The 27,895-nt window shown below is 41.3% G+C and overlaps 1 protein-coding gene across 2 annotated transcripts in view; it reads left to right on the top strand.

Moving 5' to 3' along the window:
• Window positions 1-27,895, top strand: part of Trio (trio Rho guanine nucleotide exchange factor) — a 319,531-nt gene that overhangs the window by 164,016 nt on the left and 127,620 nt on the right. For both annotated transcript variants that reach the window (XM_042695165.1, XM_042695166.1), the window contains exons 12-19: window positions 4,765-4,934; window positions 6,393-6,567; window positions 18,653-18,848; window positions 19,482-19,648; window positions 22,157-22,276; window positions 23,899-24,090; window positions 24,626-24,775; window positions 27,186-27,300. In XM_042695165.1, coding sequence (XP_042551099.1) covers window positions 4,765-4,934; window positions 6,393-6,567; window positions 18,653-18,848; window positions 19,482-19,648; window positions 22,157-22,276; window positions 23,899-24,090; window positions 24,626-24,775; window positions 27,186-27,300 — 1,285 coding nt within the window. The remainder of the gene's footprint in view (window positions 1-4,764; window positions 4,935-6,392; window positions 6,568-18,652; window positions 18,849-19,481; window positions 19,649-22,156; window positions 22,277-23,898; window positions 24,091-24,625; window positions 24,776-27,185; window positions 27,301-27,895) is intronic.

The raw sequence follows: 27,895 nt of genomic DNA, 5'->3' as shown, positions 1-27,895 counted from the left end.
TTGGGTAGAGTTCTAAAGAGGAGAGAAAGAGTGAATGAGCACGTTATAACTTATTAAATTTGTTTCATACTTTACTAGGTTTTGGGTTGGATGACAAGCATGCAGTTGGAGTTAATGGGTGAAGGTTTGACTAAGCTTTTCAACATTTAAAACATTTAGACAATACTAAGGGCTGTCTGTTACAACAGTGACTAGAAAGGAGGTTGTTGAAAGTAACAAGTTAGGACCTAACCAAGACTGACCATTGCCCTCCAAAGATGCCAGGAAAATGTTTCTGGTAGTGAGGCATGACTCTTACTCAGTATGTGAAAAAGGAAGAAATTTCTATTTGAGAGCGATAGGCAGATCAGAAGTGATAACAAAGATGGTAAAAGGAGAAGAAGCACTGGTCATCTCAGGTGGACCTCAAGACCAACAGACACCCTGACTTAACCTCTGAATATTGCCTCCTTTGTATATGGGAGAACACTTCACAACTGGACCTTGGACTGTTCCTTCTTAACATGAGGAAAGGCCCTGAACCTGCTTCTCCTTCTTTTTTCCTCCTGCATATATTCACATTGATATTTTATCATGATGCTGATTGATTTACTGTTTGCTCCCACTCATACCCTGTTTACATCCTGTGTTAATTGTCTTTCAACATAAAAGGCCATCTTTTATTGCATCTACCCAAGAATAGAAAGCCGCCATTCCGATGCCTACAATTCTTTCAATGCATATAACCAGAGTAGAGTTTGTAATTTCAGGTAGATGGTGGGAACCATCCCCTGTCTCTGAAAGAGAATCTCATTTTATGCACATAGTAGATGCCCCCTGAAATTACACTTGCAAGCTGCCATTGTAACTAATTGCCCACTTCTGCTTCGTTAGTAACTGCAAGTAGCTCTGGGAAGCTATGGCTCTAATGTTATCACACTGGCTTTACAGTTGACTCATCCCAACTAGTACCTAGGTGATTGTCTTTTATCAAAAAGAAGAGAAGGGAAACAGGCACAGAGGTAGTAGCTTCTGTGTACAGAGCCCTTGTAGTAAATGAGCACTTTCACACCTCTGTGTATCTCACTGGATTTTTACAGGCCAGCATTGCAGCTTATGAAGATGTCCCATCTTTGAGTGCAGGGGATCATAGCTATAATTATTTTTAGGTTTCAGAGCTCTGATACTATCATGTACTTCATCAGCTCCCAGTCCGTTCCTAGTGTCCACTGCCCTCCAAGAGTTCTTCTAGGAGCCTTTTATGACCTCCATACTCTCCCCATCTTTTATCTCCAGTTAGTAAGAAAAAGTCTTTCTCACTGTAGAACTCCAGGGTTTGTGGAAACCTATATGGAAGGAGCTGAGGCGAGGAATGTTCCTGGATCAGAGACAGCCTGATATGAGTCTCATGTCTTTATTTCAAAGGTTTTCTACATAGAACCTCATGTGTTTCCCTAGTTCATTCGTATCTTTGTATACAAGTTATACGCTAGGTCTGTACACACACATGCAACCCGAGTTCAAGCTCCCTTCCTTAGAATTGCTATCCTGGCTTGCAAAACCCAGTGCTCATGGCTGTAAATCGGCCATATCTCTGAAGGCCTCTAGGTGGCAGTGTTGTCTAAACTTACACCATCACCAGATCAGTTTAGGGTGCCATGAACTTGTACAGAAGTGTGGGTTTTTTTTTTTTTTAACCTTCGGAAAATTTGTAATTAAGAATTTCATAGACATCCTAGAGAGTATTTTCACTACTTATTCAAGGCTATTTTATACAGTGTATACTATTTTAAAAGCTTTTACAAAGAGATTTCACTTGCATCGTGTTGCATTATTGTATGTTCTTCATTGACATTGCAAAATACTTTTCTTTGCGAGTATTTTCTTCATATCGTCTGGCTTCTGGAACCAGACAGAAAAATTGATTAGGGGCAATGGACTTGTAGGTCCTTACACAGCATTTTTTTTTCTTTTCTGTTGAAATAATCCCATGAGCCTATAGTCTCCTGTTCAGTTTTATCTCTTACTGGTTTCACTCTCAGGCTAGGTGAGTGAGCACATTCCACCAGGGAAATGTGTCCAGGATATTAGACAGGATATGTTAACTGTTTCTTTTCTTCTTTTTTCTTTTTTAAAACTACCAGGTGGAAGGCCAAAGTTTGACTCCCTAATACTCCAGTCTCTTCCTGTAGAACTCAGAAGGAAATAATTTCTATAGAGCCTAACAGACCCCTGTAATGTCTTTTCCTCGTACTGTGTTATTTTAAGGAGTAAAGATATTTAAATGTAGCATAATGTTACACTTTCCAGACTAACATATTTTGAACATGCATTTTGAAAAATACCTAGAAAAGAGTATTTTTATACTCACTTTTCTGAGAACAAAACTAGTAAAAGTGGCTACCTTGAACTTATTTAGTCAATACACTTGGGTCCTCTCGTCAAAGTTACTTTTTTAAGTAAGTATTATTATCGTGCCTCTATCTATCTATCTATCTATCTATCTATCTATCTATCTATCTATCTATCTATCTATCTACCTACCTACCTACCTACCTACCTACCTACCTACCTACCTACCTACCTACCTACCTACCTTGAATCCTGGGGCTTGGATTCAGGACCTGTGCACTGTCCCTGAGCTTTTTGCTCAAGGCTAAGGCTCTACCACTTGAGCCACAGCTCCACTTTTTTTGTGTAGTTTAGTGAAGATAGGAGTCTCATAAACTTTCCAGCCCAGGCTGGCTTCAATTTTATAGATGTGGAAACCAAGTCATGAATCCAGGAAAGTAATATCCCAAAGGTTATACCCTAAAAATGTTAAGTGGGGATTTCAACTCAAGCATCTGGCTTCATAATGTACTTTTTTTTTCTTATGAGCAGTGTTTTATCCTAATTATCATTTGTGGAAGAAGAATGACTTATACTATTATGGTAGCATTATATAGAATTCCACTTACACATTGTGCTTGGGCCAGTTCAAAGTAGTTTTTTTCCAGTTTTCTCTTTACCTGTATAAAGGTGAGATTTGTTACAATGTAACAAGTGTAACATGTTACAATGTAACAAAAAAGGGGTGTTGAAGCCATCTTCATCCACATAGGCACTCTGCTCCACTTGTCTTACAGGCTGGGTCCTAGAGTTGGACTTAAGTCAAGAGAGAGCCACTTAAGTCTGAGGCAGTCCATGAATCCCTGAGGTTCACATCTGAATACTACACCAGGAAAGATAGCCAGTGTCGGGGACAGGCATGGTGCCCTGGCACACCTGAAGCCCAGGCGAGGCCCTGAGGGCAGGCTCTTCCCTAGACTGATTAGTAGCAGTTCCTGGAGCAGCTTCAGTAAAGCCCAAGTATTTAGGTGGGAGATGGAGTTCAGATTTTGAAAGGAGGAGTGAAATGAACATTTTTTTTTCTTTTCAGAAGAATAAATGAAGTTGCAAAGGGCTACACATTTTACAAATAAATGTCCATTTTGAGAGTGTGAAAGAAGGCCATGTCTGTATGGTGTGGATTTTATTTATTGGCATGGTCAGTCATCTGCCTCCACCCTGCTGCTTGGACATGGAAGGCAGGCTGTCATCTAAGTAGACATGTCCTGATGAGTCAGTATAGCAGATATTTTTGATTAGGGTTTTTTTTTTTTTTTAACTCAATAAAATATCACAAGCTTGTTTTGGTAAGACACCTGTTATTGCTCAGAACAGCCATGTTGGTATTTGCTTGCCAATGTTTTCTTGAACAAATCTCTATTCAGTTAGTTTGGTTTTGTCCTTATAATTTCAGTAATTAATGTGTCTAGAGCATTGTTTATAGAGTGCCTTCTTGCCTCTTCCTCTTTCATCTGCTCCTCTTAGTAACTTCTATAGTGGAGGCGGTGGACTGAATAGATGCAGCGTGATTTGTGCTATGCCATCTCTGAGGTAGCTTGAAGTCTTTGCTCCATAGGCAGAACATATTATCAAGCCTCCAGGGCCTGTTTGGTCTGATCAATTACCCTTTTGATTCCAAGAATGGTGCCCCAGAGATTTGAAGGAGTTGATGGCCTTCCAGGAAGTGGGCAGTGCTCTGATTTCCAGCTCCCAGCTGGCCTGAAATAGTTCTTACTGCTCTTGCTCCAAGTTGGTGTGTCCAGGTCCCTGGTGGCAGTGGAGACGTGTGTTCATTGTGCATTCTGTGTCTTATCATGAAAGGATGAACTGGAACAAACTGGCCCTGCAGCCCTGGGCTGAGTGCAGTTACCCCGGGGCACTGTGTTGCCCTTCTTCCAAATATAGTCATGAATAAATTTCACCACACTGTGTGCTCTCTCTCTTCTGAGGGATGTAAACTCTGTGCCTCTGAGTGGTGGTTTAGTAATTAATAATGCAGTGTAATGCATCTACCAAGAATAAAACTCTTCATCTGCTAAGGCAGAGGACATGTGAATGCCTGTTGTGTCCAGCATATGTTCCTGTTTTCTGAGGGAGTGTTTATATTTCCATTGCACTCCTGATTGAGCCTTAGAAGGGGAGAGTAGCTTCCCTTTCCTTTTTCTTTTTTGTGACAGTCCCTTCCGCCTTTGCCTGTTTATTTTTTCTCCACACAGTGGTGGCATGCTGCTTTTTTTGTGCCTGTGTTCCCCTGGCTGCCCAGACTGTTTGTGGTGCTTCCTCCCTCCCTCCCTCCCTCCTTCCCTCCTTCCCTCTTTCCCTTTCTTCCTTCCCTCCCTTCCTCCCTCCCAGGGAGTACCTTCCCATGCAAGTGCCCAGTGTACTGCCTGCTCACTGTGCCCTGTCCCTCTGCAGCTGTGGACATGGCTGGAGGAACTGCAGAAGGAGCTGCTGGACGATGTGTATGCCGAGTCAGTGGAGGCTGTGCAGGATCTCATCAAACGTTTTGGGCAGCAGCAACAGACCACACTGCAAGTGACTGTCAATGTGATCAAGGAAGGGGAGGACCTCATCCAGCAGCTAAGGTGAGCCTTGCTCCTTACCTGTGTTTGTGGGGGGAAAATTGGGTTTCCTGTTACCCAAAACGATAACTAAGATCACTCTCCTTCTTGGAGAGAGAAGAAAAAGATAGATGGAAAAGAGAAGATGGTGTGGGGGGAAGAAGAGAGGAAGAGAAACACATGGATTCTCAATTTCTGCTGGAGTTCCCTTCTTCCTATGTTTTTGAGCAAGTAGCTCTAATTCTCTTTCCTACTAGGTGGAAAATATGACACTTGTGAATTCAAAGGAGAGCAGCGGCTTTCTTTTTTTCTCTCCTTTCTTCCTTCCTCAAATTTTTTTAGTTCCATAATTTTTTTCTCATTACAACATAGACCAGTAAGCCTCAAAATTTAGCTGTAAATATATCCTCTTTTTTTTTTTTTTTTTTTTTTTTTGCTCGGTCATGGGGCTTGAACTCTGGACCTGGGCCTGGGCGCTGTCCCTCACCTCTTCAGTTCAAGGCGAGCACCCTACCACTTGAGCCACTTCTGGTGATCTATTGGAGATAAGAGTCTCATGGACTTTGCTGCCCCAGCTGGCTTTGAACCATGATCCTCAGATCTCAGCCTCCTGAGTAGCTAGTATTACAAGCGTGAGCCACTGCTGCCCAGCTTAAACATATCCTCTTAACATCTAGGAATTACAAAATTTCTTTATAAATGAGTGAATCCAAACCTCCCAGAAGATCCTCAGGCCCCAGTGACCTGCCTATCTCATGCATGGCAGCAAAGGTGCCTTTTTCTGTTGCTGTGTTTTACAGTGCTGGGGATCAAAACCAAGCCTCTCACATGCTAGGTAAGTGCTCCACCTCTTAACTATGTCTGAGGCACCATCACATCCATCCATGGCTGGTAGGCCATGGGTGTGGCAGGATAGTAACTCCCAATGTACTTACTACAAGGCAGGAAACTGACAGATTTGGAAACAAATTCAAAAAATTCATTTTATTGGTTCTTGGGGACTACTTACTAAGCTGTAGCCCTCTATGTGTCATTCAAGATGATTGATAGAATCTTAATTGTGTAAAAGTAAAGTTTTCATTAATTACATTAAAGAGCAATCTCTCAAGCAGTGCAATTCTCTCGCTGCTCTAAATTGGTATCAGCTATTTGCTCTTCTTAAAAAGGGAAAGTGCTCCAACTAAAACTTCACCAGAATAATTTTCTGTAATTATTAGACGGCTTTGAGAGTGATTTAGAAACATGCCATCGAGTCACAGATGCTCTGCAGCACATCCCCGGGTTTGGCAGGACCATGGAGAGGAAGGATAGTGGGGTTTTGCAGAGCAAAGCCTTTTCCATTTTCTGAGACAAAGTCCAGCTTCCTGCCAGCCTCTTCCCCTGAAGATTTGAGTTGCCAGATCTGATGTCTAACAATGTGACACTTTCTCATCCAATTCCTGTTTGTCTTGTTACAATCCCGCTCTCTCCCTACCCTTACAGGGACTCTGCCATCTCCAGCAACAAGACCCCCCACAATAGTTCCATCAATCACATTGAGACGGTGCTGCAACAGCTGGATGAGGCCCAGTCACAGATGGAGGAGCTCTTTCAGGAGCGCAAGATCAAGCTTGAACTCTTCTTGCAGCTACGCATCTTTGAAAGGGATGCCATTGAAGTAAGTGTCCAATACCCTTGTCTTCCTATCTGGTGGGAGATGCAGAGCCCCTAGCTCCTTTCCCCTTCTTCTACCCTGTCCCATGCCTCCTTGTACTCAGCCCTCAGAGGTCAGGGCCTCATTCTGGGGTGAGAAACTGCAGTAGGGTCAGCTGAGAAGAGCAGAGAGATAGGATAAAGTGTAAGAATCGAAGCCAAGCAGCATTGAGAGGAATTTGCAGACAACGCCTGTGAAACAAGGACATTTCCTTGCCTAGGTACATGTGAGGCTTGGTCAGATGGCTGCCCAGCACTTGCCTTCCCTGAAGCAGACAATAGCTAAGACCGCCACTCTCACTTCTTCTTTCTCTTCCCTCTCTGTGTTTCTCTTCCTCTCTTCCTCCCCCCACACCATCCTCGCTTTTCCATCCATCTTTCTCTTTCTCCAAGAAGGAGCGTGATCTTTAACTATTGTTTTAGGTTCAGGAAACCTAATTTTCCTTCCACAAAGCTGCCCTGAGATTTTCTATCATTTCTACTTAAAAATTCATTTTCATACCTTTATATGTGAATAAGAGAAGTAAATACGCCTTTTAACTGTCTTCAAAAAAAGTGGTAGTTCTGAATTCTGTTCTGAGGAAGCTCTTTTCTTGCGAATTTGATGTGCATACAGTAGTAAGTATGGGTGAACAAAACTAAACTCTCTGAAACCTGATGAAAGGAACTCAAAATCCCCTAACCTGTGCAAAGCCAGGATTCTGGTCACAGAGCTAGCAGCTGCAGCGGACCCCATGATTCCTCAACTCCCTATGGCTCTTTCTAGACATGGTCTGCATTTGTACAGGAATCTGAACAAAACATGCAGATCTGAACGGCAGGGCTTCTGGCCTGCATTTGTACAGGAATCTGAACAAAACATGCAGATCTGAAGGGCAGGGCTTCTCAGGACTGCTGGCTTGTCCTGAGGCAGAACTCAGCAATGGTACTGGGGGTGGGGGCGTTCAGGCAGATCAGGCATTGAGGAGCCATGAGGCTTGGGCATAGGAATGGCCTTGCACAGACAACCCCCACTCATCTGGTTCCCTTGGCTTTAAGAAGAACCCTTTGGGGGTGGGGGGGAGGATTCGGTGGGGGGGGAGGCTGGGAAGGGATGTGAAGGGTAAACAAAGGAGGAGGCTGCAATGCTTGATAAGAAATGTACTCATTATCCTGCCCATGTAATTGTAACCCCTCTGTACAGTATGTTCACAAAAAAATAAAATAAAAAAGAATATTCTAGACAAATAGAAAAAAAAAGAACCCTTTGTCTGTAATTTACCTGTTGTGCCTTCTGCCCTGTCTGTACACCCTGCACTAGGTAGAATAAGGGACCCTTTCTTCTCTACCTTTGATTGTCTGTTTTGTTTTTTGTTATTGTGTTGTTGTTTTTTTGTTGGTCATGGGGCTTGAACTCTGAGCTTGGACACTATCCCTCAGCTCTTCAGCTCAAGGCCAGTGCTCTACCACTTGAGCCACAACACCACTTCCAGTTTTCTGGTGGTTCACTGATTGTCTGTTTTTTTCAACTTTCAGCACTGGTTTTCTCAACTGCAAGCGCTTTGGTTAAAGAAAGACTTTCTTGACTCTTTGCATCATTATCCTCAGTTAATAAAAAGAAAGAAGTTAAACCCTAACACCACAATGCCTGGTCATCCTGCTCAAGTGTAGTCCCTCTTGATCTTCAGACCCACTTACAGCTATGCAGTAGCGACCTACATGTTCCAGGATGCCTGTGGGATTCCAGATGGCCACATCTTGTGAACAGAGACCAGGCAGATCTGTTCCTCTCTAGCTGCAGTGGACTTACTTTTCTGAAACTTAACTGCTTTTGAAATATTTTCCACTAAGAAACACAAAGCAATCATAAGCATTAGTTGAAGTAATTCTTCTAGGACATTTTGATACTCAGAAGTAATTTTTACTTCTTAAAAGAGGAACAGACTTTTCATTATGTATCTCCACTCTTACTGAGCCTGATCCAAAACCACAATGAAGGCACACAATCTGTGGTGTTATTTGTGGGCCATAGAATGTTTACAGTATAGGCAGACAGCCTCAGGCAGCTAATACAATGCATATGAAGAGTTTGCATGTCTGTGGTATCATGGGCCAAGTGATTTTGAGGGTTTATATGGCATACAGGCTATGTGTTCCCCCACAAACCCCACCACTGATCGAACAAACTAGAGGGTCAAACCCCAAGTAGTGCAGGAGGAAATCAACCCACACTTTAGTGTCAGGGTGCAGTCAAATAGGATTTGTAGGATTTCAGAGGCTGTGGCTCAAGAATGGATATGACCCATTCTCTTTAATTGTTTTGACACATAGAAATCTGAGCCAGGTAGACTTGGCAGGGATCTCCTTTCCTCCCTGAGAAGAAGCCTCACCTCACTGTCATAGGACGTATGGCGTTAGGGATATGAGAAAATAAAAAGTTCTTCTGTTATTTGGCTCATCTGTGTGATTTTTTGTTTGTTTTGTTTGAAACTCCAAAGGTTATAATTTAACATGTCCATTTAAGTGTCTAGTGCTTCTTGATCAAGTTACCCCTTCCATTATTCTCTCCAGCCTCATTTCACTTTTTCCACTTCCTTTCTCATGTATGTACATTAGTATTAAGACTACATTTGTACCTTGTTTGCTTTTTTATTCATTTTTCCCTTCTTCTAGCCAAACTAGATCTTTCAGCTTGATGAATGGATAAAAAAAAAGTGTGAGCTGTATAAATACATACAAATATACATACATAAATTCAAACTTGGCTCATTTTCTAAAAGTCCCTCCTATGTCCTGTTTTCAACTAGAATGGCATGCACATCTCACAAAGTGTCAAGGCTTTCATGTGATTCTCTTTTTAGAATACAGGTATTTCAGCTTATTTCCCACATACGTTCTTGGAAAGATATTCTAAATAAAATCTCAGATGATCTGCAAAAACAAGAAAATTATTAACATATCATCCTATGACAATTTCGTAAATGTATATTTAGGAAGAGATGCAAACTACAAAATTGAGGCACTTTTTTTTTTGTTTTTTCTTGTTATTTCTCCCAAGAAACTGTGTTTACATCATGACTCTACTATCTCAGTTTTGTTACTGCCCAGACTTCTTTTTTGATCTTTGTTTCTGTTGTTGTTGTTGTTGTTTTCACTATAGTGCTGTTAAGCTATAATGCTAAGCTTTGGAGCAAGATCTTTTGCTAATGGCCTTTTGATTGTGGCCCTCAAGGGTTTCTTTATTCTCAGCAAAGGTCTTTCGATCCTGCTGATTTAGCACATTAATCTTTGTTTATTATATACAGTTTGAGTGTGTTCTGAGCCTCTTGTAATCTCTAGTAGACATTATTGCCAGTCTGACTCATTGTCATACCTAAGCCTCTCCAATTTCAGGGTCTGTAAAGAAATAGACATTCCAAAAGAAAATTCTCATTAGAGTAGACAGAAAGATGAAAGTTAGGGCTGGTTGTTTTCCCTTCCAACATTTTTTTCCCTCAGTTACTTCCTGTCTTGTGCCTTATTATTTATTAATTATGCAATCTTATTAAATACAGTATGTTGTATTATTAGATTTTATTAATAATATAACATATAACATATGTGAATGTCAGTAATAAAAGAAATAATCAGGATGATCTGTGCAATAGGAATTTGGGGAATCCTGAAGTGTTGATTATTTTCCCTGATAATAACTGGATTCTTAGATTAAAACTTCCATGCTAGCTTGGTTAATGTTCATATGGATAAGTAGAGGTATATATAGAAAACTTCTATTGCATTGAGATATGTAGTATGTTCTTTCACAAGAAGTTCTTTTTAAAACTATGATGTAAAGGTTTTTAAACATACATAGCAGTGGAGTCAGAAGGACAATGGCATTTCCACATGCCTACTTCCCAAAAAGAAGATTTATCACTCTTATGTCAGATAACCTTTGTTTTTTATTGTCCTAACATATTGTAGAGAGTGCCCACTTTTCATTTCACTCCTAATGCTTTCCTTAAAAAAAAAATACCTTTATTGTTGTTTTAGAAGTGAAATACAGCAGGGTTATCTTTACATATGTCAGGTAGCTTAGTATCATCTGTTCCCTCATTCTCTCCCATTCCCTCCCTCCCACCTCCGCCTGCGAGTTGGTTTGTTCGCTTTCATCAATGTCCAGTGCAGCCGGTGGGCTCTCTGTTGCACTTTTCCACCCATTTTCCACTCATTCTATGCCCTCCCCCCACCTTCCCTCAGATGTGCACGTGTATATGAGGTAAAGAATACAGTCATCTGAAAATGAAAAGACAAATTAAGAAGAGCTCCTTTGTTGCCTTATCTTTGGAGTCCGGTTCAGTATGTATATTATTTTATGTACATATGAACTGGTGCTTGGTTATTACGACTTGGTGATGTTCTCCTAAGACTATCCTCTTTTGGTCTCACTGTATGTGAGTGTCTAGAATCCTGTGTAATTTGTCATGTCCCTTTGTGTTTTAAAGCTAACTTCTGCATATTAGGGAGAACATACTGTTTGTCTCTTTGATCTTGGCTTACCTCACTTAACATGATTTGTTCTAGTTCCATCCATTTCCCTGTGCATGCCATTATTTTATCCTTTCTAATGGTTGTATAAAATTCCACTGTATATAGATACCACATTTTTTTATTCCATTCATCTCTTGTGGGGCATCTGGGTTGTTTCCATATCTTGGCTATTGTGAACAGTGCTACAATGAACATGGAGGTACATGTGTCCTTATATCCTGGTTCCTGTTGCTCAGAGTGGATACCTAGGAGTGGTATAGCTGGGTTGTAGGGAAGATCTGTATTTAGTTTTCTGAGGAACCTCCAGACTGCCTTCCAAAGTGGTAGTATTAGTGTACATTCCCACCAGCAGTAAAGTAGGGTTCCTCCTTCCCCACATCCCCGTCAACACCCGTTGTTGGCTGAGTTTAGGATATAGGCTATTCTGACTGGGGTAAGGTGGTATCTCAGGGTTGTTTTTATTTGCATTTCCTTTATGGCCAGGGTTGATGAACATTTCCTCATGTGTTTCTTCGCTATTCTTACCCCTTCTTTTGAGAAGTCTCTCCTTGGCTCCCTTGCCCATTTAGTGATTGATTTATTAGGTTTGGGTTAGTTTCTTGAGCTCTCTGTTTATATTAGATATTAGGCCTTTGTCTGATGTATTGCTGGTAAAGATCTTTTCCCAATTGGTTGGCTGTCTTTCTACTTTGGTGGCTGTCTTTAGCTGTGGGGCAGAAACTTTTTATTTTCATGGAGTCCCATTTGTTGAGTCTCTCTCCTGTCTGTTTTGTCCCTTGGACTCTATTCAGGAAGTTCTTGCCTGTGCCTCTGAGGTCTAATTTCTCTGTCTTGCAGTAGTTTCAGAGTTTGGGGTCCGATGTTGAGGTCTTGAAAACATTTTGAGTTGATGTTAGTGCATGGTGACGACAAGCAGGGATCCAGATCCACTTTTAGTTTTCTGCACATGGCTGCCCGGTTTTCCCAACACCAGTAATTGAAGAGGCTATGTTTTTCTGCTGATAAGTCTTTGGCTCTTTTGTCATATATCAGATGACTGTAAGTATGTGGTTTTATTTCTGGGTCTTCTAATCTGTTCCGCTGATCTTTGGGTCTGTTTTTATGCCAGTACCAAGCTGTTTTTGTTATTGTGGCTCTGTAGTAGAGCTTGAAATCTGGTATTGTGATAATTATCTGAATTATTTCTTTTGACTAGAATTGCTTTGGCTATTCTAGGTCTTTTATTGTTCCATACGAATTTTTGGATTTGTTTTCTCTATTTCAGTAAAGACTGTCATTTGGATTTTGATGGGGATTGCATTGAATTTGTGTATTATTTTTGGTAGTGTTGCCATTTTCACAATATTCTACTATCCATGAACATGGAAAGTCTTCCTATTTCCTGGTTTGATTTCTTTCTTTAGATTTTTATAGTTTTCACTAAATAGATCTTTTATGTCTTTGGTTAGGTTAATTTTTAGGTATTTTGTTGTTTTTTATTGTTTTATTTTTATTTTATTGTTTGCTATTGAAAATGGGGTTGCTTTCATGATTTCCCTTTCTGCTTGTACATTGTTGGCATAAAGAAAGGCTACTGATTTTTGTGGGTTAATTTTGAATCCTGCTACTTTGCCAAAGTGGTCGACTAGTTCTAGAAGTTTGGGAGTGGGGTTTTTTTGGGTCCTTCAGGAATACAATTATATCATCATCTGCAAATAGGGATAGTTCAATTTCTTCTTTCCCTATTTGGATCCCTTTAATGTCCTTTTCTTGCCTTACTGTTCTGGCTAAGAATTCCACAACTATATTAAAGAGGAGTGGAGAGAAAGGGCATCCTTGCCTTGATCCTGATTTTAGGGGAAATGGTTTTAGTTTTTGCCCCTGTAGTAATATATTGGCTGTTGGTCTGTCATATATGGCTTTTATTGTTTTAAAGAATGCTCCTTCTATGCCTAGTTTCTCCAGAGCTTTAAACATGAATGGATGGTTTATTATGTAGAAGGGTTTTTCTACATCTATTGAGGTGATCATGTGGTTCTTGTTCTTGGCTCTGTTGACAGGTTGAACTACATTTATTGATTTGCGTATGTTAAACTAGCCTTTTATCTGTGGGATAAAGCCTGCTTGGTCATAATGTATGATGTTTTATTTGTTTCCGGATTCTGTTGGCTAATATTTTATTGAGGAATTTTGCATCTGTTTTTGTCAGAAAAATTGGTCTGCAGTTCTCTTTTTTGGTTGGATCCTTTCCTGGTTTGGGGATGAGTGTGATGCTGGCTTTATAGAATGAGTTTGGGATTGCTCTATCTGCTTCTGTTTCATGGAAAAGCTTGAGGAGTATTGGTATTAGTTCTTCTTTAAAAGTCTTATAGAATTCTGGTTTAGGAATGTGGCTTAGTGGTAAAGTGCTTGCCTAGCATGCATGGGTTCTATTCCTCATTACCACATAAACAGAAAAGGCCAGAAGCACTAAGGCTCACGTGATAGAGTGCTAGCCTTGAGCAAAAGAAGCTCAGGGACAATGCCCAGGCCCTGAGTTTAAGCACCAGGACTGGCACAAAGAAAAAAGAAGTCATAAAATTCTGTGGTGAATCCATTTGGGCCTGGGCTTTTCCCTGTTGGAAGAATTCTGATTACTTCTACTATCTCATTGAATATTCTTGGTTTATTTAGTTGACTTATATCTTCATGGTTCTGTTTGGGCAGTTTGTATGTTTCTAGAAATATGTCCATTTCTGCTGCTTTCCTTCTTTAGTGAGTATAAATTTTGGAAGTAGCTCTTTATAATCATTTGGATTTCTTGGATGTTTGTTGTAATTTTTTCTGTGGCATCTCTGATCTTATTAATCTCTTTTTTTATAAATCTTGCAGTGTTCTGTAAATTTTATTAATTTTTTTCAAAAATCTGCTTTTGTTTCATTGATTTTATGTATAATTTCTTAAATTTCTATCTCGTTGATTTCTGCCCTAATCTTTGCTCTCTCTCTCTCTGTCTAGTAGCATTACATTTAATTTTTTTTCTTGCATTTCTAGCAGTTTTAATTGCATAATGAGGTTATTTACTTGAGCTATTTCTGTTTTCTTTATGTGTGCACTTAGGGCTATGAACTTTCCCCTTGGCATTGCTTTTGCTGTATCCTAGAGGTTCCATTGCGATGTGTTTTCATTTTCATTGAGTTGTAAAAACTTTCTAATGTCTTCCTTAATTTCTTCTGTGACCCAGGTGTTATTCAGTAGTGTGCTGGGTAGCCTCCATTTTTTGAGTAATTTCTACAGTTTGTTTTGCTGTTAAGAACTAGTTTGATTCTACTGTGGTCAGATAGGATTCAAAGGATTATGTCAATCCTCATGCTTAGGCTTCGTGTGAACTTTGATATGATCTGTTTTGTAGAACGTTCCATGGGATACTGAGAAGAATGTGTGTTGGGTCGTTGTTGGGTATAACATTCTAGATGTCTGTTAAGTCCTTTTGGATCTGGTGTCATTTTGTTCAGAAGCTTCTTTGCTTATCTTTTGGTTGGTTGGCCTGTGCTGTTTTTGAGAGTGAGGTGTTAAACTGTTACTGTGTTTGGGTCTGTCTTGTTCTGTAGACCAGAGAGTATTTGCTTAACATATTTAGCTGCTCCATTGTTTGGTGCAGGGATCCTTCCCTTTACTACTATGTGATGACCTTCCTTGTCTTTTTGTACTGATTTAATGAGAAGTCTGTTTTTATCAGATAGCAATATGGCTACTCCTGCCTTCTTGCAGGGTGCATTTGCGTGGAAGATCTTTTTTCATCCCTTCACTCAGAATTTGTTTTTATCTTTGTCTGTGAGATGGGTCTTTTGGAGACTACAAATGGATGGATCTTGTGTTTTTATCCAATCTGTGCTTCTTTTTCTTTTGATTGGGGAATTGAATCTACTAATGTTTAGGGTTATTAGAGAGAGATGTGTCATGTTTCCTACCATTTTCTACTTTTCCTGTATTTTGCTTCTTTCCTCTTCCTGTGCTTATTAAATTGATCTAATGATTTTTGTATGATACGTTTCTTTGATTTTGATCTTCTCTTCAGATTGTATTCTTCCCTTTGGTATTCTTTGTAGTGCTGGTTTAGTGTTCGTGAATTCCTTTAATTTTTGTTTTTCATGGAAGTTTTGGGTTGACAGATACTGATCTTCAGGGCTTGGATAATAACATTCCAGGCTCTCCTTGTGTTGAGAGTTTGTGTGGAGTTCCACAGTGATTCTGATTTTCTTCCCATTGTAATATAGCTCCTTCTTTGATTTTGCAGCATTTACAAACAATTCCTTGCTATTCAAGTCTAGTATTTTTATTTTGATATGTCTAGAAGTGTTTCTTCTAGAATCCTATTAGGTATTCTACATTTCTGTTACATAGGTGAGGTTTTTTTTCCCCTTAAGATTGGAGAAGTTTTCTGTAATTAACTTACTAAATTTAGGTTTGCCATGCCTCTATTATCAAATTCTTTCTCTTCATTGATCCCAATTATATTTGATTTCTGGGCCGAGTCTGCCAATTCTTGGATTTCCCTTTGACTGAGTCTGTCAGTTCTTGGATTTCCCTTTGGTAATGTCTGAGTGTTTTGTCCATACCTTTGACTTCCTGTTCCAGTTCCTCTGTTTCATCCTTGCCTCCTGATACTCTGTTTTCTATTTCACTTAATCTGTTGCCTATGGCTTTCACTGTGGTTTGCATTGTGGAAATTGAACCATTTATGCTTTCAGTATCAGTCAGTCTTAATGAAGTGTATACCGTGCCTACTTTTGTCAGCATCTCTTTTTGAAGTCTTGGAATTCCTTTGCTATTTCTTCCTTGTGCGCTTGAAATTACTGTTGCATCTCCCATTTTATTCATTGGCCAATTCTGTCGTCATTTCTTTAACGGTTCTGTTGTAGTCCATTTTTTCTTCACTCTCACTGGAATTCTTACCTAGATTGCTGTTGGTTTTGGATTTGGTTTGTTGTCTTGGTTGTCCATGAATCTTGTAATCTTTCCTTGTCATTTACGCATTTGGGTCCAGGGCCTGAGCGTGGCACAGGCTGGCCCTGGCTGGGTCCTCGGGGCCATGGTCTTGCGTGTGTTATACGGCTCAGCTGCGGCTTGCGCAGTTCTGGACTCCAGGCAGGCCTGGGCTTGGGGACGGGGGAGCCCTGCGCCGGCGGTTGCGTGCTCGCACCTGTCTGTTTCGCTGGTGGGGAGCGGGGGTCCCCACAGCCCTGGCAAACGTGGCGGACTCGGGGTCCCAGCACCCGCTTGTATGAGTCCCCGTGGCCTCTGGCTGAAGCCCGTGGGAGCAGTCTTCGTCCCCTGTCCTCTAAGAGTGCGGTTCCTGCAGGGGTGGGGTCCTGGCCGAGCTCTGGGTCGCCGCCAGCGCTGGACTGGACATCACTCTCCTGGACATCACTGTCCTGGAGCTGGTGTGGGCTGGCCGGCGTGCTGTGGCAGCCCCGGATCTGCGCCCTGCTCTCCGCACCCGCTGCGGGGCTCGTGGGCAGAGCCTGGGGCCGAGGGCGCTCTCCACGTCTGGGACCAGGGCCGAGGGCCGAGGGCGCTCTCCACGTCTGGGCCCAGGGCCCAGGGCGCTCTCCACGTCTGGGGCCAGGGCCGAGGGCCGAGGGCGCTCTCCACGTCTGGGGCCAGGGCCGAGGGCCGAGGGTGCTCTCCACGTCTGGGCCCAGGGCCCAGGGTGCTCTCCACGTCTGGGGCCAGGGCCGAGGGCCGAGGGTGCTCTCCACGTCTGGGACCAGGCCCGAGGGTGCTCTCCACGTCTGGGCCCAGGGCCCAGGGTGCTCTCCACGTCTGGGACCAGGGCCGAGGGCCGAGGGCGCTCTCCACGTCTGGGGCCAGGGCCAAGGGCGCTCTCCAGGTCTGGGGCCAGGGCCGAGGGCGCTCTCCAGGTCTGGGGCCAGGGCCGAGGGCGCTCTCCAGGTCTGGGGCCAGGGCACTCCCGGGGTCTGGCATCACGGTGCCTCGCCCCTGGGCTTGGGCTCGGGCTCGGGCTCTGTCTGCACTGTCTGGTCCTTGGTGTAGTTTTCTGCACCAGGGCTCTGCGGTCCTCTGGGGCTCCTGAGTCCCAGCAGCCTTGGGATGAGGAGGGGTCTTCGCAATTTTCTGCTCTTTTGTGGGCAAACTATGAGTATTTTTCATTTCATGGGATTCTCTGCTTGTGTATTTGTTGTAGTCGATCTCTTGGGGAGCTGTGTGTTAGGACCCCAACTCTGGCTAGAGAGAGCTAGGGCAATTCCCTATTGTTTCTGCGCAGTCTTCCTCCATTCACCCTAAATGCTTTCCAAAGGATCTCTAAAATAGATGGCTGCTTCTTATGCACCCTGAGCCCGCTTGAATACCTTACTCATTTAAGTCATCTCCTATCTTAGGATACCCTGCGTGTACTCAGATTTAAAATGAGGCCTCATTTGGGAAGCACACAGCAGTAGCTAATCTTGTGAGTCTAGATGAATCAACTCCTTTTTTGCCCTCCTTTCCCACATCCCAATTCCATGACCGACTGCCATGTTTCAGTTGTTAAAGAACCACACAAAAACAAAACCCAGGAGCGACACTCTTCAATTTCTCACCTCATATTTAGGTTAGCTTTTTCTTTCCTTGGTATTTCTTCTAAACGTAGATGCAAAAATCTAATTAGACTCAGGCTCTGTATTTTGTGCACGAATGTTTAAGAGGTGGAATATCACAGCTCTACTATGAAAGAGTGTAACCTACTGGCCCACTTCTTTGGGAAGCTGAAACTGTCCACTTCTGAGTCCTGATCCTTCTGCTGATAAATCCTGCAGCTCTTCTGAGGAAACAGACACTTCACTGTGGTGTTGATGATGGTTTCCCGGAGTAGCTATTTCCTATGAGGTGAAAACAAATAATTTTCAAGTTACATTCTTTCTATATTTAATAGGCATATCTATAAATGTCTTATGAAATGTTCAATGATTATTTTCTCTTTTAAAAATTTTCATGATAAAGGCGGTTTCCCAAATCTGTGTCTAATCAAAATCAAAAGGGCTTCCTTTTTAAGCACTTGTAGTAATAGTGAATATTTATATACTCAATATATTTTACTCTTGTGGTATTTTTTCTTTTTAAATACCTAATTGTCCTCTTTGTGAGTATACTTTTTTTTTTTTAAACAGCTCTATTAGCTGGGTGCCAGTGGCACATGCTGTAGTCCTAGCTACTCAGGAGCCTGAGTTCTGAGGGTTACAGTTCAAAGTGAGCCTGGACAGGAAAGTCCATGAGATTCCTATCACCAATTAACCACCAAAAAGCCAAGTACAGCTAGGACTCAAGTGGTAGAGCTCTAGCTTTAAGCAAAAGAACTCAGGAACAGGGACAGTGCTTAGACTCTGATTTCAAGCTCCAGACCAGCCACACACACACACACCAGCTTTGATAAGGCTTTTACTATAAAATGTAGCCATTTTATGTAATACTCTTTCTGTGCCCTTTTGGCTTAGTCTATTCCTTTAGTAAGCACAGTGAGTTTTGTTACTATATATTTATGCTTTAAGTCTTGATCTTAAATGTATCATTTCCCCTGTCAGATCATCTCAGACCTTGAGTCTTGGAACGATGAACTTTCTCAGCAAATGAATGACTTTGACACGGAAGACCTCACAATTGCGGAACAGCGCCTCCAGCATCATGCTGACAAAGCCTTGACCATGAATAACTTGACTTTTGATGTCATTCACCAAGGGCAGGATCTTTTGCAATATGTCAATGAAGTCCAGGCCTCTGGTAAGAAAGGTGCTGCTGTCTTATAGCAGCTGTGAATTATTTTTGTCACTGGTAGAATTGAGGTTTCAGTGTGATGACTACAGATTATGTAGCCATTTCAGCTATTATCGCTACCTGTTCTTTTAAGAGGAAATGTTCTGCATTTTATTTCATATAATATAGAAGTCACATTTAACTTTATGATTAGGAAACTTTTCCATAAATACTTTCATGTATTATTTCCTCTGTCATGAACATATTTAGAAAATAATAGGTTTTTTTCTGATGAGTAAATCCTAACAAATGTTTTCACGATATTTAGTTTTCCTTAGTTTATATTTTGCCCACAGATGTCACTATAAGCTCAGAAATGTAACTAGTGACAGGAACTTATTTTAAAATCTGTGTGTTTATTTTATACAAAGTAAAAATGCCACATGGCCACTAAGTGGCAAGTGGATTTATTTGAATTCTCTGTATGTCTTCTTAAACAGTAGTTTGCTGAGACAGGTAAATACACCTCTGCTGGGATGGAACTCCTCCCACAATTGAGTAGAGCCCAGTGGGCAGTCATCCACAGCCAAACCGCATGTACGAGTTTTGAACAGGTGAAGGTGAACATTGAATTTTAGGGTCGTCCTCCAATGTCCGCAGGTGTGGAGCTGCTTTGTGATAGAGATGTGGATATGGCAACTCGGGTTCAGGACCTGTTGGAGTTTCTTCATGAAAAACAACAGGAGCTGGATTTAGCTGCTGAACAGCATAGGAAGCACCTGGAGCAGTGTGTACAACTGCGCCACCTGCAGGCAGAGGTGAAGCAGGTGAGCAAAGGGCAAAATATGTGGAGGTGAGGATGCTTTAGGCCCTTGGCATTGGCAAGATGGAAATTCAGGCCTGTCAGTATCTGGGAGGATCTTCCCTGATCACAGCACAACTGTCTTACATGTAATATAATACTCCAAACCCCCAATGCAATATCTAATGATAAAATGGAGCCAGTGGCCCAGACAATGGCTTGTCTGCTGGGTAGTAGAAAAACTCCCCCTACCTGGCAGCTGTAGCCCTTGAAAATCATGACCATGAGGTTGTCTTGGTATTGTTGCTCTCTTTCTTGAGATCTTGAGCACATTCTTCCTAGGCTAGGAACTATATGATTCCCCGCCCCCCCCCCCCCCCCCCAATCTGCCAGGATTGATAAAAAGCTGAAGCTTTTCTTATCAAGATACTATAATGCCATATTTACCAAGTACATAGAAGAAATAAAAATTGGACATATGAAAAGGATTGTTTGGGGCTAAATGCCAAAGGGCTTCCACAGGTAAACGTTGTGTCTCATTCTGTGGGCAGAGAGTCTGCAGATCAGCTGTTTCCAGCTGAGTCTGTGGTGGTCTGTAGGCACACACCCAGCCAGTCCTGCTATGATGCCATCCAACCATGTAAGATCTGTGTGCAGAGTTGGACCATTTGGGAGTGTGCATACTATTTTATTAGAACAGACCCCAAACCCTTGTTGGTCTTTCCATGTTTGCATTTTAAGTGAAACAAAGCGTTGTAACTTGCCTTCCTTCCTTCCTTCCTTCCTTCCTACCTACCTTCCTTCCTTCCTTCACTCCCTACTTCCCTCCCTCCTTCCTTGTCTCTCTCTCTCTTTTCTCTCTCTATCTGTTTATCTTTATCTCCCTCATGCCAGTACAGGGACTTGAATTCAGGGCCTTGAACTCCTTGGTTGTTTTTTTTTAACTCAAGGCTACCACTTGAGCCACATCTCTACTTCCTGATTTAGTTTGTTTGTTTGGTCAGTCGTGGGCCTTGAACTCTGGGCCTGGGCACTGTCCCTGAGCTCTTCAGCATAAGGTGAGCACTTTACCATTTGAGCCATGGTGCCACTTCCAGTTTTCTGGTGGTTAATTGGAATTAGAGTCTCACGGACTTCCCTGCCAGGGCTGGCCTTGAACCGTGATCTTCAGATCTTGGCCTCCTGAGTAGCTAGGATTATAGGCATGAGCTATCAGAGCCTGGTCCTGATTTAGTTTTATTTTTAAGAGGTGAATATTGTGTAGATAACTAAAGGTCTTGGCCTTAAGTAGCTATCCAGATTGAACTTCCACAGTTTCTATGGCCTTTGCTGTCAGAATTGACTTTTCTTTTTGTGTGTGGACTTAATCTCCTGTTGAGCCCTGAGGGTTTTTTTCTCAGGTAAGGGGTAGGTTTATTCAGTAGACCTGCTGGGAAAGAGAAGAGAAAAGAGCTAGAAAAGTGCTAGAAAAGAGAGCATCTGGGAAAGGTGGGAAAGAGAGCTAGGAAAGAGAAAAGAAGGAAAGAGCTAGAAAAGAGCAGAGAGAGGGCGTCTGGGCCTGGGCTAGGCCTTATCTAGGGTATGGGCAGAGAAAGGTGTGGCCACGTCAAATTCAGATATTACCTCAGCGGTTGCAGATGTGACCTCTTCCAGATGTCCCAGTTGCCTAGGTAATGCAAGTACTGGGTGGAGACTTTGCTGCGAGGAGGGTGGAGTCTGCTAGCCATCCAGGAGCGGACCTTACATTCCAGCCTTTTAATAATCATGAAATAGGGCACGGATTCTCTCTGGCTACTTCCTGCTGACAAGGGGCGTCGATAATAGGGGTAAAAGGCTGGAATTTGGTCCCCTCCCAGAGAAGGCAGTGTGCAGCAGCTGTCCCTTAGTGATTGAGTCCTTAGGTGAAGTCTGGAGAAGTCTCATGAGCATTGAGGGGCTGGAAAAAAAATACTAGAGAGCAAATAAATGGCAAGAGGAAGGACTTGGGGCTGAAAATGTTGTCAGAAATGTCCCTAGCTACTTCTGACATCTGGCGAGTAGGTAGAGAAGTCAGGTGACAAAGAGCCCTGAGTTTTGTACTGCAGCTTACTCCACACTTGGTTTATTGTGCCCTTAACTGACATTAAATTGGAAAATAAGTTACTGAAGCAAAAAGTTACCTTTACCAAACAGTTTGCAAATTTTGTATATTCATTAGGTCTGGAAATGTTTGCAAAGAAAGGAAAAATCTTTCTCTTGAGCATCAAGGGATTCTTTGTATTGGTATGTCTGCTAATACGATCTGCAAACTGTTCTGACCTATGCTCTTATATTAACAATCCAGTGCCCATCTCCCACTGACCACTAAGAACAAGACTGCAGTTCTTGTGGTTAGAGCCATTGAAGGAATTTGAACTGTCCCAGTGGAATACTCAGGAAACCAGTTTTTCACTCCATCTGGGAGTCCCAGACCACCTTGCAAACTCACATCCCTCACTTATGTGCTACAGCATCCTCTAGAGAAGCTACCACTTGGAATTACCCTGTGTTTCAGGTGCTGGGCTGGATCCGAAATGGAGAGTCTATGTTAAATGCTGGCCTTATCACAGCCAGCTCACTGCAGGAGGCAGAGCAGCTACAGAGAGAGCATGAGCAATTCCAGCATGCCATTGAGGTAAGACAGTATCCATCTCTGTCATCGCTTTGTTAGCCACAGACCAGTCTGCCATCTCCTAATATGGTACCCATCATTGGAGCCAGAGGCTCCATTAGTAAAAATGACAAAATCAATTGGTAATTCCAGGAGAAAGAAATAGTATAGCAACCTCAGGGAAGTGGTGCTAGAAATCCTATCCAGTGATCTCATAACAAGGATACAAGTGGCTAGGATCCATCTGTCCTAATGAAAGGACCCTTGCAGGAAATACTTCTTTGATCAGGATTGCATTTAATCAGGGAGCTCAAGACTTAAAGGGTCTTCTAGGCACATTCTTGCTGTGTAACCAGCTTCAGAAAAGAGAGCTCTGGAGGTCTTACAGAGAACAGATGCAGATTGTAAATTCAGTAAAAGATGCTGCCTTCAAAACTCTTTAGGCCCTCTCCTTAAAAGCAGCATATTTCACCATGATAAGGGTTCAGGGTCAGTTTGGGCCAAACTATAGCAGAAGGCCTTGGCCACTTTAGTATGCACATGTTCACTGTCAACAGACAATAATTGTTTTTAGGATTGGTTTCTTTGAGGGTAGGACAAAGTTCTGGTGGGTTCTCAGAGTAAAGTTAAAAGCAAATAGAACAGTTGCTGACAGAAAGCTTGTTTCTGGCTCTACTAACACACATATTGTCAGTCAGATAAAAAAAAGTCACAGAAATCACTATATTCCCTAAATTAAATTATTTTCATCTACTCAGTGCCAGTGGACACACGTTAACACTTCTTAATTCATCAAATCCAGACAGCTTTTGAAAACTTCATTAATATACTGAGCCAAGTATTTCCTATTAATTAAATTGAATGTTTTTTAAGTGACGTGTCTAAGTTTGAAACTATATATTATATTGAATGTTTTGTAGGATCCTTTCCACTAATTTCAAGTGAAACGGAAGATTTTGCCTCTCATTTTGAATCTGAATTTATACCAGCCCTAACTGCTCCTTGCCTAGGGTACCCATTTATTGTTGGAGAGACCTTGGCCTTCAGGCCCTGAGGAAGCTCATATTCTTCCCATAAGGAGATGTGAGCAAGACTGTTGCTGGTTTTGTCATCTGATTTTCTTAGATTTATTACATAGTAATAGAGAATGCAAATGGTACATCCTTAGCTCTTCCTTTATATATTTCTTTTCTTTTAAAAATCACTGGTTTCTTAAAAAGTTTTCACTGGAATCTAGAGCTTCACTTAAAAATGAAAATAAAAAATGTTCACCCTTGCCTTGTTCCCATTTGTTCATTTGCCTCCAGCATCTATTATAAGGACCAATAGAAGTAAAAAAAATTGGAACATTTTAATGGGCTTTTTTTTTTTTATCACTTGTTAAATGTCTTTCTGCTGTTTCTTGGCTAAGAACTCCACTGCTAAGAGTCATTCTGTGACTAATTCATCCTTCATTACATAAACTGAATATAATCTCAGTTGTGCCTAACTAATAGAACTTTTTCACTGGATTGGATACAAATCATTGTAGAAGCATCCTAGTGAGTATTAACTAAAGTTGATTCTGTAAAGTGAAGAACATCCTGGTTCTTTCAGTCAGCGTATGACACCTGGCTGAATAAGCCTCCTGTCTTCTTTTTCCCTAGAAAACACACCAGAGTGCCCTGCAGGTGCAGCAAAAGGCTGAGGCCATGCTGCAGGCCAACCACTATGACATGGACATGATCCGTGACTGTGCTGAGAAGGTGGCCTCACACTGGCAGCAGCTCATGCTCAAGATGGAAGACCGCCTCAAACTTGTCAATGCTTCTGTTGCCTTCTACAAAACCTCAGAACAGGTCAGGAGAGAGATTCATTCCCAGGTGACATTTTACCTTGGACTTGATTTAAAGGGACAGCTCAGTCATCCTGAATATGCTCATTCAGAGCTGGGGGTTTACCTCAGCGGAAGAGCGCCTACCTGGCAAGCCCAAGGCCCTGAGTTCAGTCTTCAGCTCTGGAAAAAAAAAAAAAAAAAACACTTCTGAATATGCTCATCCACATTAAACCAGTCAGTTCAGAGAAAAGCAAGGAGGACACATCCTAGAATTAGAATTATTCTTGCTACCTTAGGTATCAAGGAATAATGGTTGGAAAGTAGTTGTGAAGATACTTTTCTTTTAAATTTGTGATCTGAAACATATCAGAAGGAGATAGGAAATTTAGCTTTGGTTTTGTCATTTCTTTGAAATGTCTTTCTGCCTCCCTCCATCCTTGCATTTGTCATTAGCCAGGGAAAGATCATGGCTCTTTGATGTGTTCTTGGTAAAAGTACTTCCAGTGATGTTGATCACATGCTATGGGCGTAGAGCTTGGAACTTCTTCCTCTTGTAGGTATGCAGTGTCCTTGAGAGCCTAGAGCAGGAGTATAAGAGAGAAGAAGACTGGTGTGGTGGAGCTGATAAACTGGGCCCGAATTCTGAGACAGACCATGTCACTCCAATGATCAGCAAGCATCTGGAGCAGAAGGAAGCATTCCTGAAGGTATGGAGCTGACAGGAGTGGGTACTGGTACCACACTATGGAGATCCATGGAGCCCACTTGAGGGTTGTAGAGCGTGCCATGTCTGTTAGCTAGGATCAACACCTGCAGCATGGACATGTTCTTATGGCCAGTCATGGGTAGCCCCCATACATTACCTTTCTCACTTGTGTGGAGATTGATGGGGTAACAACACCAGTGATAAGCGATAAGAAAAGCTTCAATCTTTTTTCCATGTGAGATTGTACTATCTAATTTTTGTGAGGAAAGAAACAGAAATCTTGCCTGTAATACTAGCTACTCAGGAGGCTGAGATCTGAGAATCACAGTTCAAAGCCAGCCCAGGCAGGAAAGTTCATGAGACTCTTATCTCCAATTAACCACCAGAAAACTGGAAGTGGCACTGTGGCTCAAGTGGTAGAGCCACTTGCCTTGAGCCAAAAAGCTTAGGAACAGTGCCCAGGCCCAGAGTTCAAGACCCATGCTAACAAAAAAAAAAAAAAAAGAAGAAAAGAAAAAAAAAGAAATAGAAATCTGTGTAGATAAAGATTAGTTGATTCTGACATTCTGCACATTAGCAGGATCCCATCCACCAAGGTTCATCCAAAACATAATTATTGAAAAATTGAAAGCTTTTCCTAGGTAATTCTGGAGACAGGAAGAGAAAGTGACTAGTTGGTTGGTCAGTTGAAACTCAGTGTCTATAGTTAATAATAAACTTGCTTTGAAATAATTTCAGCCTCTTTAGGGGGGAATACAGCTTGTATCTCAGAAGACAAAGCATAGGGTGTGGCACATGTGACTTGCTCAGAGGATTGATGCGTACTTAGGAAACACTCCCTATGAGAGTCTATCACATTCAAAACTGGCTGTATGCTCTCTAAGAAAAGCTTACATGAGAACTTTTGAATTTTCAAGACTGCTTTGTCATAATTTAATAAACATATTTACTCATACATAAGTCAGAGTTGGGCCTTCAAAAAGTGGTCAAAATATTTAGAAATATTTGACACTAAATGCTTCCATACTGTTAAACTCTTTTTAAAAAAATCTGAGCTTCTGCTGGATACCCCAAATTGGACCTGTGAAAAATAGGGTGAGATGTTTACTTTTCCTGTTACTTTGTGAAGTTTAGTTTTCACGTTGCATTAACATTCTATCCCCTCATTTATCACTTCCTGTTGCATTTAATAAGTTTTTGTTTCCTTTCTGAAGGCAATCCTCTGACAATTATTTTTACACTAGGAAACTAAATTGTGACTCTCTGCATCTGGCAATTTATTTTATGCTTCTACCTTAGTGGTTTTCTTTTTAAAGAAGTTAGGTGGGAAAACCATTGTAGCCTCCACAATTATTAATTGTAACTATCTCAAACAAGGCCTTAAAGCCCCTACCGTCACCCTGTTAGTGTGACTAAAGTTTACTAAATGTCAACCACTGTTAAATACTTGGGTTGGAATCACTTGCCTTTCATGCTCCAGAATCCATTTAGTAGAAAAGAAAAATCAATTAATATAATTAGGGAAGATATTTAGGTAAAATTACAAAAGAAAAATAATTGTAATGACTTGTAGCTGGAGGCTCATACCTGTAATTCCAGCTACTCAGGAGGTAGGGAGATAGGAAGATCAAGATTTGAGACTACCCTGGCTCAGAAATACATGCCTGTGGCCTCACTTACTCAGAAGGCAAAGGGAGGAGGATCTTGAACCAGACTCATCCCAGACAAAAGTATAGAAGACCCTATCTAAAAAACAAACTAAAAGCTACATGGGCTTCAATCACAGCCTATACTTAGTGGGCCAACTTCCAACACCCAACTACTGGCTTTTGCATCCATGGAGTTTGTTGTCCCTGAACTAGGCCCTCATGGAGTCTTCTGCACATTAATGAAATTATTTGGTCCATTCTACTACATCAGTACATAAGCCAATTAAGCTATTATACAGTAACACAAAGTAACAAAGTACCTTAAAACACAATGGTTTAAACCAGGGATTGGCTAACTGAGAAAAAAAAGCTAAATCTGAGCATATTTACTCATTTACACATTAGTAGCTGTCAAGAATGGAAAGTGTTTACTCTCTGCCCCTTACAGAAATCTGTGCACAGACATCTAAGCCTCCAAGCCCAGAGTTTTGGGTAGGTCCTCAGTCAAATATCGGATAGGGATGCAGTCATTACCTGAGGGCATGGCTGGGGAAGGGCTCTCCTTGCTCTCTGTCTTCCTTCATTCCCCTGCCTCTCAGGCTTATCCATAGGAAATAACTTCACAAAATATTACTTTAATTGGAACAGGATTTAACATACACATTTTTTCAAACAGGTTGGCCAGATGACATGCACTAAATGACATATGTACTAAAATTCATGTCTCTGTAGGTCATATTAACAATTATTATTATTTCTTAGGCTTGTACGCTTGCTAGAAGGAATGCGGACGTCTTCCTAAAATACCTGCACAGGAACAGCGTGAACATGCCAGGAATGGTGACACACATCAAAGCTCCAGAACAGCAAGTAAAAAGTGAGCACAAGATAGGCTTTAAGTCTAGGGCTTCATTTTATTCTTCATGTCATGTTGGTGAAGTCCTCATTAATGGTATCAGCTTACTAATAAAATATAAAAGAAATATATAGGGGCTGATAATAGATTGAAAAAATGTACAAAGAAAATACAGCATTCAGGTTGATACTTAACTGATTCTTAAAGTAAATGAGCATATAAGTAAGGAAAAATGAAAACTGTAGTGTATATAGACAAAATATTTTGAAAAGTTAATTGAAAAGTGTACCAATAATAGTGCTACAAAATGTTGTCAATGTTGTATACCTAAGGTATGTTTAGCAGAAAACAAATTGCAAAATATTATATAGTTTAATGCCATTTAAGTACAAAAATCTATGAAATAATTTTATTTATTTACGTATAAATGCATAGAACAAGCTATGGGAAAATGTATACCAAAGTATATTGTATGTATGGAAAGGTAAATAGATAAGGAAATGGGCACAACATAAATAACTACCTTAACCAAGGCCACGTAACCAAAGTTGAGTTTTATAAAGGGAAAAATTTATGATCAATTAACAAATGATTGATCTCACACATTTATAAAAAT

Source organism: Dipodomys spectabilis, unplaced genomic scaffold (assembly GCF_019054845.1).
Source record: "Dipodomys spectabilis isolate Male_0828 unplaced genomic scaffold, ASM1905484v1 ptg000179l, whole genome shotgun sequence".
NCBI lineage: Eukaryota > Metazoa > Chordata > Mammalia > Rodentia > Heteromyidae > Dipodomys > Dipodomys spectabilis.
Note: the sequence above shows the minus strand (reverse complement) of the source record. Positions and strands in the feature narration are given on the sequence as shown.